A 9185-nucleotide genomic window follows, 5' to 3' on the forward strand; every position below is an offset into this window, starting at 1 on the left:
TTGGATCTCCCAAAGGCTCAATCCCTTTTTCTGTACATTCCTCTTAGCATCAATAAACAGAATGATTTTTCCCCCATGGATCACATTTGAAATCAGGCTTACTCTAAACTACTGTATTCATTGGAATGTAAGAAGTAACTGGTAGAATCTATTGATCCTTAGTTTGTGGTTTGCCATGAATGCCACTGGTTGCAGTCTTCTATGCTTTATTGGTTAGCAAAGATAGATAGTCCTCAGATTATGACTTGTTCATCTTCAGTTATGATGGTACCAAACAAAGGGGACTTACAACCTGTCCTCCAAGTTGCAGCCACTTACAATATCCCCATAGACATGTGAGCATGATTTGGGTGATTGGCAAAAGTCTTGCAATTACAATGCTTGCAGTGTGTCACAGTCATGTGATGACCATTTGCAATCTTCTTTGCTGGCTTCCCACAAGCAAAGGCAATGGGAAAGCCAGCAGGGAAGGTTGAAAGTCATTTCTCTAAGTCGTTCCTTCTGTAGAAAGTCATGGGTTTTCCCTTTCTTTGGATATTGTTGGGAGTACACCTTAGGCTTGTTGGATATAGATACTGACTGCCATTATCCAGCAGGGCTTTCCTCAACATTTTTACATAATTCTTTTTAAGAAAATAAAAGCAGACTTTGGTTCCAGGATTGTTGACAAATAACACAGAGAAGGCTGAATTGCAGCACCTATTCCATCTTGCTTGAGACCTCCAAAAGACAAAAAGCTATGATAAGGTAGCTGTAACAATATTGACAGGCGAGACAGGAGAAAGAGATAAGGGTCAAAGTCACAAAGGAGAAGGTGAAAAAAGACTCAGACAATTTCAACATGTTCAAGTTACAGAGTGCAAGTCTTTCAATGCTTTAAAGCAGTGTTTCTCAACCTTGACAATTTTAAGGCATGTGGACTTCAACTCCCAGAATTCCACAGCCAGCAGTGCTGGCTGTGGAATTCTGGGAGTTGAAGTCCACATGCCTTAAAATTGTCAAGGTTGAGAAACACTGCTTTAAACTCATGCATTCCACACATTTCAGACTGTACTTTGAAAAAGTGCTCCTTTTTTTTTAACTAAAACCTACTTTAGAATATTATATACAGGTTCTCTCATCCACATGGATTTTAATATTACTAAGATAACAAAGTACACACCTCTCTGATATGAGTTCCATTCAGGGCACTCTGATTAGCAGGAACTACTGAAAGAGGGACGGGAGAAACAATTTTCATACATTTCTTATCTTTACCAAGGCTTAGTCTTATCTGTGCTGTCCCTAAAAATATTAACAATTTTTTTTCAGAAGACATTAGGGTCTGCAAAATTAAGAGTGAAAAAATGTCTCATTCCCACTAGCAAAAAGATTTCACTTGAATCACAGGAAGCCATCTTTTCTCTGCAAAAAAGCAAATACTAGATCAAACTATATGTTTTGAATTATTAGGGGTTTTTTTTCTAAAATTGTTCTGTTTTTTTACTTTTGTTATCAACACGTTTCATACATTTGGTATATAACTGCAGATTTTGATTACATGATTTTATACAACTGCTGTAATAAAATATACAAATTAGATTCATAGTAACAGTACTTTAAAGAAAAATAAAATCATAGGATGAATAGCCCTTCCATTACTAAAACTTAGAAAATATACCTTCCTAAGGATGATTGTATGTCAGCTTCTGTAAGCATCTGAGGCAATGTGTATTTCAGTGTTATCCCATTAAATATTTAAATCCATTTTAATTAGATTATATCCTTTTTTTCTAGGGATGAATATAACGCACACACATGCAACTTCATTTTTTTCTCTTACTGCATTATGTCAAATTGGAATTGGAGACGAAGACCAAATCTTATGACACTGTAATATGCTATTACAGGTTTCAACCTCATCACATCCTTGATAATAAATCTGATCAGTTCAATAACTGATCCTTTGTTTAGGATAATTGAAATATTCCCTTCCTTGCATAACCTAAGCAAGTAGAGCTCATCATGCTATCCCCTCCAATCTCAAATTCCCAGGACTCTGAAAGGCAATTCTCCTTTTCCTCTGTGTTTCAGGGATGTAGCTATCTTGCCTGCTATCTTGCCCATCCCATTCAGAGCTTACCAGCAAGATCCTTTTTTATTATTCAGCATCCTAATTCCTATTTGCATTTTTCTTCCAGAGTGATGATGTTATGTGCAAGAATACTGTTCCATTTACCACAATACATGCAATAGATTGCAACTGCAATCAAAACCCACGCACCTGTCAGTGCTTTAAATGTCTGAACTCACATTACTATTTCTATTGTAATTTGCAGGCTTCACTGAACCAGTTTTCAAACTGATCTGATTGTCTGCAAACAGAAAAATGAGGAATGAGGCAACAAGCAAGATCCTAGCCTGTGAGTGTGAAGGCTGCAGTGGATCATTTTAGAAGTCATTTCCACTTTTTTTAGGTCATGCCTAAGCCTACTTTCTATCTTTAACCTTAGGCATACAGCTTGTTTTTTTTTAATTTGTATATGTGTGTGTGTGTGTGTGTGTGTGTGTGTGTGTCTACATGTACACATATGTAAATGAGCTTACATTGTAATTATAGTGAAATATCAATTACAGTTAAATATCACTTTCCTTTTCATTATACACAATGGATGATTCAGAAGATGTTTTTTCATTAAATAGTTAAACAATTATTCCAATGAAAAATACTCAAGATAAGATATGCAAGTTTTCTTTGTTTATTCATAACTCATTTCCATGCAAATCAGAACTGACTGCCAGAAATTATTAACATGCCTGTATGAATAAGCTTATACCTTTAGAAGGTACAAAATGTAAATCCTTTGTTTACAATTTATGTAATCAATTCTCATGGTTGCCAGACTATCAGAGGAGATATAAACAAAAAGCAGAACAACACATAAAAGATGTAAAACAATTTAACATATTAAGGCTATAATATATTTAGAAGTTCAATTTTTCATTAACCATAAAAAACTGAAGAAATTAAAAGTTGCTTTGACAGTACCTCCAAGTATATTTCCATGTATAATATTAGAAACTTTCCTGTTTTTTTATGACAACACAAAATAAAGAAATATCATTCTTGTAGATCAAAATATAGCAAAAAGACTTCACCCTATAAACCGAATAATTTAGAATTCAGAAGAAAGACACATTTATACTATTACCCCACTTCATATAAGCTACAATACACAACCACAGTCCTAAGCCCTCTATACTTTGTAATATTTACAAGATGCAAAGGAGAGAGCTTTCAGTTCAAAAACAGGCTTCATGTCACTTTAAAGAGATGTTTTGAATTTCTGGATTCTTTTTGAACCTCCTTAATGACTGCAGATGTAGCACAAAAGAATTCCAACCAGGCCAAGAGATACAATGTTTAATCAGTATTTCAGTTGAACACATCTTCACTTCTCAGGCTGTCAATTATTATCATATAAATATATCATCAGAGTCTGGAAGGGAGTACAGGACAATAGAAAATGTAATTATGGAGAAGGATCTTCACTCCGAATAGCTTTGTACTTAGCCATGTCCTCTGGGAACACTTTAGTCAGTTCCTGAATCAATAGGCTTTTGAATTTCTAAGAGAAAAAAGAAAGAAAAGTCACGTCAAGAAATTGGAATTTCATTTTTTAACATGACAACAACCCAAAACATACTTCCAATCAACAAAGAATGGCTTCGCCAGAAGATCAAAGTTTTGGAATGGGCCAGCCAGAGCCCACATGTGAATCCAATTAAAAATCTGTGGGTGACCTGCAGAGGGCTGTGCGTAGGAGATACTCTCACAATCTGAAATTTGGAAGAGTGGGCTATGATTCCCAAGGCAAGATGTGCTATGCTGATAGGCTCATAACCCAAAAGACTGAATGCTAAATCATAATATATACAGAGCACAACCTCATCTTCTTGTACATTCTTGTATGTTCAGCTCTAATGTATTGACTATACAAAATACTCATGGAGATGGCTCAGCTAAATGAGTCCCTTTCCTGCAGATAAGAATGAAGCCATATACAGCAGATTTGCTCACTGTGGTATATTTTGCTTACATAAAATAAAATCGTAAAATCAAAAGGTGCTTCAACAAAGTATTAAGAGTATGCACACTTATACTGCCACATTATTCTAGGTTTTTTATTCCTCCTTCCCCCCAAAAAGATTTCAGTTTGTTTTTCAATTGAATTGTACAACTTATATGTTGATATAAAAGGTGGAAAAAATTCTGAAGTGATTTATCTTGGGTGTTTTTTTTACATCTCAAAAACCTGGCATGTTAACAGGAATGAGTAGACTTTTGATATCCACTGTATATCAAGTATTTTAAATTTTTCATGTTTTATTAGTTAAAAAATGTTTTTAAGGGTTCTATCAGGGAAATCTACGAGAACGCAAAAAATAAAAATAAATGTAAAAAACCCCATGGTCCCAAGCAATTTTTAAAATACATTAACATTAAAAAAAATGGAAGCAATGATTAAGCATGTTTGCTTGCAGCTTTTGCCTGCAACCACCAGTCAGATTCCACAAAGAAACAAAAGCAACACATTTCACTTCAAGGGAGCCCTAAAGTCAGATTGACTCTGATCTTGCTGGCTTTCTGGAAAGGCCTGGAGGTACGATTTTGCCATTTCACCTGAGGATCCTGTAACACGGGTATAGTGGTTCTATTGCCTAGAGATTATGGGATTTTTTATGTAGTATGTTGATTAGCCATTAGGCCATACCAGAAATACAAAATATAAAATACAAAGTAAGAATATTGTTAAAAATAGAATAAAAGTGTAAATTTAGGGGTGCCAGAGAAATATGATTTGTATTTTCTTTTAACCATGTTATTTTACTCTGTTTCAATATATGCTTATTATTGTTCTGTATTTTACATTCTGTATTTCTGGTATGGCCTAATGGCTAATCAATAAAGGATTATTAAATTATTAAAGGAGAGGGAGTTAATTATTATTCAAGTTTTGTTATGCTTTGGATTAATTTTCTGTCTTTTGTGTTTTTAACTCTGTACATCATTCACTGACATATGCAAGGTAAGAGACTGTATAAATTTACAAAATAAACTACATAAATTAACAGCATAAACTAATTCTGTAGTTATTGACATGAAGCTTTTGAATGCATATGCAGACAATGTACACTTAAGGAATACAGTTTTTTTAAGTATAAGTGTCAACTTACCTTCATGGTATCAATTTTACCTTTCACTTGTTCATTTTTAGCTAGAGCTCTTTCCAAGCATTCTTTAGTATATAATTGGGGATTACGACCTTGATCTATGTACCTGAGAAAATAAGTGTTATAAGTTTTTAATGTGGCTCGTATATATTAACCATGCACATGTTATGCATTCTACCAATATTATTTTCTGAAATTCACACTGGATTATCATTTAACCCATTTAACGTCACAATCACAATAGCACAGAATTTAAGTAACATTTACAGAAAGTCCTTGATATATGAACAAAATTAAGCCCCAAATTTGGGTCATAAGTCATTGTGGTTGTTAAGCAAAGCACCCATATGACTGCCATACTCAACAACTGCAATACCAGCTCCCCCTCAGGAAGCGGAGGAGACCTGGGATTAACTGCCATGCAGAAACATGCCAAAGGCTAGGAGGCATTGGCTGGCTAGCCCACGGGCCTGTGGGCCTTCTCCCCACCCCACTCCTCTCCCAGAAGTCTTGGGTCTTCCCCACACTCAACCACATGATTCCATGGGCAAAAGGGATTTTCAGCACCGGGCTGCAGAAAAACTTGCATCTTCATGATCCCAGCTTCCTTTCCTCAGCCCAGTGTTGCAGTTCCCTTCCCCTCTGTTTACAGAATATCTACACATGGCCAGAATGATTTTGCACTGTGGGGTACAAAATCAATCTAATAGGCAGCCCTTCTGCCCTCAAAGAGGGTGGCTGAAAGCTTAATGGAATTTTAAGTATAGGATACTTGCAGAATGGGGTGTTTGGGCCTGGCTCCAAACATCCTATGGTGCAAGAAACCCAAGCTAAAATCCCATTTGACTTTTGCTGTGGACTCTTTAAGCCAGCATCTTTGAGAGTGAAGGGCTGCTTGGCAGAGGAACTTTGCCCTACACTGAATAAAATCAATTTGATTTCTGTTCTCAAAGAGGCGGACTGAAAAAGGTCCACCTCAAAATGGGTCCCGGTGAACCTTTTTCAGGCAGCCCCCAGGAATGAGAGGCAGCTATATCCTTGCGACCTTCCCTGTTGGCTTCCCCATTGATTTTCTGGAGAAGTCAACAGGGAAGATCAAAAATGAGGATCACAGGATCATGGGTGCTGTTGTAAGTGCGAACGGGTTGCCTACAGTCCAGACTGCAATCACGTGATTGCAGGGGCACTAAAATGGCATAACTTTGTTCAGCAGCACCATCATATTTTTGAACAGTTGCTGGGCGAATGGTTGTTAAGCAAGGACTACCTTTAATGATACTGAGTTCCCAGCAATATATTGGGTCTATACAGAAAAGATCTGGAGGAAGATATGAAGACCATTCAATAGGATTGCATATGAGAACCGAGCAACCCATTGCTCTCATGGCCCATTTTGTAAGCAAAACAGACTGTACCAGTGAAATTCAGTGCTAAGCCACATGCAATTTCCCACTGATTTTTGAAAAAAGAAATACTACTGTATTAAACATGAGATAAACTCAATACATCTATAAGTTTAACTACCTCACCATATTTTCAGAAAAATGGAATAACTGTCCTCCAAGTCTGAATCTGTAGGGAGATTTCATTTCCTTCACATTGCAGATACAACTACAGCCTCTGCAAATGTATTTCCCAAAAGCAAAAGGATATAAGATGCTTCTCAAAAATCAAACACTATTTAGCATTGTACACTCCAGAGGATATTTAAAAATGAATTTCTAATGTTTACACATATACTCTATGCTCTGCAGTCCAATTTATTAGACTTACTGTGAAAATATGTGACGGCTCTTGTGTAAACAGTATCAATATCTCTAGGGCCACATATTGACAGCTGGGGTAAGAAGTTAAGCACTTACTCAAAGACTTCCAAAGGCACAGTGATATCATGAAGCTGTTGTCGGCACTTGTCAATATCTTGCAAGCCTGTAACCATAAAATTCCTAGACAGAAACCATTTTTATTAATGTATAGCACAGTGAAGTCAAATTATCAATTTATACATCCTCTGGGCCAACCAAGGGTTTATAAAAGACATTATGAGGCTTGTCAATAACCAATTTAACTCCACAATACGAACTGTTTGCAATAAAAATAAAGGAAACAGAAACTCTCAGAACAAAAGGGAAAGAAAGCAAATTGGCAAGTCTCATTTAAAATCCCTGCCCTGAAGCTCTCTACACCAAACAACAGTTGCCCACAAAATTAGAATGACCATTTCAAACTCCAATTCTACCATATGTTATGGTAAAATTCTACCATATGTTATTGTGGAAGAAAGGGTGAAAACAATTCCCAATGTATGTTATATTCCAGTATATGTTCCAGTTAATATTGAATATTAAGAAGAAAATAACAGCCCAATATTCAAGCTCTTAAGCTGCAAGCAACTGTCTTTAAAACTAACCTTCAGCCCATTATCAGAAAAATAATGTATACATTTGTTTTTGTTTTCCAGAATTAGTTTCTAAAAAAAGCAACTGTTTCAGACCATATATATGTAATAGTTACACAAGCATAACAATTCATTAGCTTTATGGGAAAGGGGCTGTATTTTTTTTTTTTACAAAACTTACTTTTTATAAACTTCATCTAAGTTAATGAGACTTAAAATATGCCTAGGGACATCAATCTTGAAAGGACAGTACCCTACAGCCATAGAGCCCAACGTTCAAATACCACCAACAAATAAACTCTTCAAGATTTGTAAATGGCTTTTTTAAGCCTCACTCCCCCAAAACACACACACACACACACACACACACACACACACACACACACACACACACACACTACTTGGTAGTTGGGCGGCTAATATATTTAAAATAATATTTGCTATTCAATGACTAGTGAAACTCCGGGATTTATTTTAAATAAAACGCCATCTTCCAGGTGACCATTTCCTACAAACCCCCCCCCCTCCCCCGGCTTTGGGGAAAGGATTTGGGAATCCGGAGTGAGAAGGAGACGCGAGGGAGGAAGCTCACAGTTTCTGGCTGAGTCCCGCTTGGCTGCTAGGCTGGAAGTCGCTGACAATGATGCCCAGCTGCCGGATATTTTCCACGAACTTTTCCAAGTGCTCCTCCAGGGAGTCGAACTTCTCCGCCATCCCTCGGAACCAGAGAGAGCAAGTTTAAGCCCCTCCGCGACAACCCCTTTCGCTACACCGGACTCTGTGTTGCTAAGAGCCCGGCCATCAACGCTTATCTACCATTTCCTCTTCCGGCTCAAGGAAGGCCTGCCTTTTTTTTCTTTCTTTGAATGGAATATAATCGGATTCGAGAGCAGATGTTGTAGACTCCGCCCATACAAGTAAAACAACCTTCGCCAGCCCTCATGCGCATGCGTAGTTCCATCTCCTGGTTAGTTCGCCGTTCTGGGGTCCTGGAGCTTTTGTTCTCATTTCGGTCGGGTGGCTTGATTTTTTTTCTAAAGGGATAAACGAACGCTTTCGCTTTTCACTCATTTAATCATTAGTCTCATGGCATCAAATTGCTCTCCTTATAATGGTATAAAGTTTATACTATAAACTGAACTCGGAGTTCATTTTATCAGCTGCACGCAGTTTAATCTTAAATCGGCGGTGGCCCGACGGGTATACATCAACCATTAGACTAGGATAGGGTGATTTTGTTTTATTAGGTTATTGGTTAAGTTCCACATGGCCACATATTCACCAGACGTGGTTGGGCGGCTAACCAGGATTCAAAAGACGGGGAAGTTTTTTTAAAAAAAATGATGAGCTCGGGTGGTGGAGGTAGACCCACGATTGATATAATTACAGATATCCCCGCAGGAGAGGGAAGGGCCCCCTTAAAACTCTATGGGATTGGGGCCGACCAAATTTCGAAGAAAGGGGAGTTGATTTTGCATCTGCTTTCCCTTTAAACTGCTTTCTCTTCATTTTACACATATTTCACACCAGGATTGTTGCCTATCACGTTAGAATTCCCTTCATGCATTTCGGG

General features: G+C 37.3%; 1 protein-coding gene across 1 annotated transcript; it reads right to left on the reverse strand.

Annotated features, from left to right (window-relative positions):
• Nucleotides 1–2715: 2715 nt before the first annotated feature.
• On the reverse strand, nucleotides 2716–8460 carry MED10 (mediator complex subunit 10). Its single transcript, XM_039329301.1, has 4 exons — nucleotides 8205–8460; nucleotides 7077–7160; nucleotides 5218–5320; nucleotides 2716–3608 (listed from the first exon to the last, which is right to left on the reverse strand). The coding sequence occupies exons 1-4, from the start codon at nucleotides 8324–8326 to the stop codon at nucleotides 3513–3515; spliced, it is 405 nt and encodes a 134-aa protein (XP_039185235.1). The 5' UTR covers nucleotides 8327–8460; the 3' UTR covers nucleotides 2716–3512.
• Between the last annotated feature and the right edge of the window lie 725 nt (nucleotides 8461–9185).

Source organism: Crotalus tigris, unplaced genomic scaffold, assembly GCF_016545835.1.
Source record: "Crotalus tigris isolate CLP2741 ecotype Arizona unplaced genomic scaffold, ASM1654583v1 scf7180000024391.5723578, whole genome shotgun sequence".
Lineage (NCBI taxonomy): Eukaryota > Metazoa > Chordata > Lepidosauria > Squamata > Viperidae > Crotalus > Crotalus tigris.

What these genes read in the sequence shown, in the direction of transcription:
- MED10 (XM_039329301.1), bottom strand. Translation starts at nt 8,326, where the DNA reads ATGGCGGAGAAGTTCGACTCCCTGGAGGAGCACTTGGAAAAGTTCGTG. An exon ending in GCGGGACTCAGCCAGAAACT is followed by an intron (nt 7,161 to 8,204) that starts GTGAGCTTCCTC and finishes GTTTCTGTCTAG; the next exon opens with GAATTTTATGGTTACAGGCT. An exon ending in GTAAAATTGATACCATGAAG is followed by an intron (nt 3,609 to 5,217) that starts GTAAGTTGACAC and finishes TTTTTCTCTTAG; the next exon opens with AAATTCAAAAGCCTATTGAT.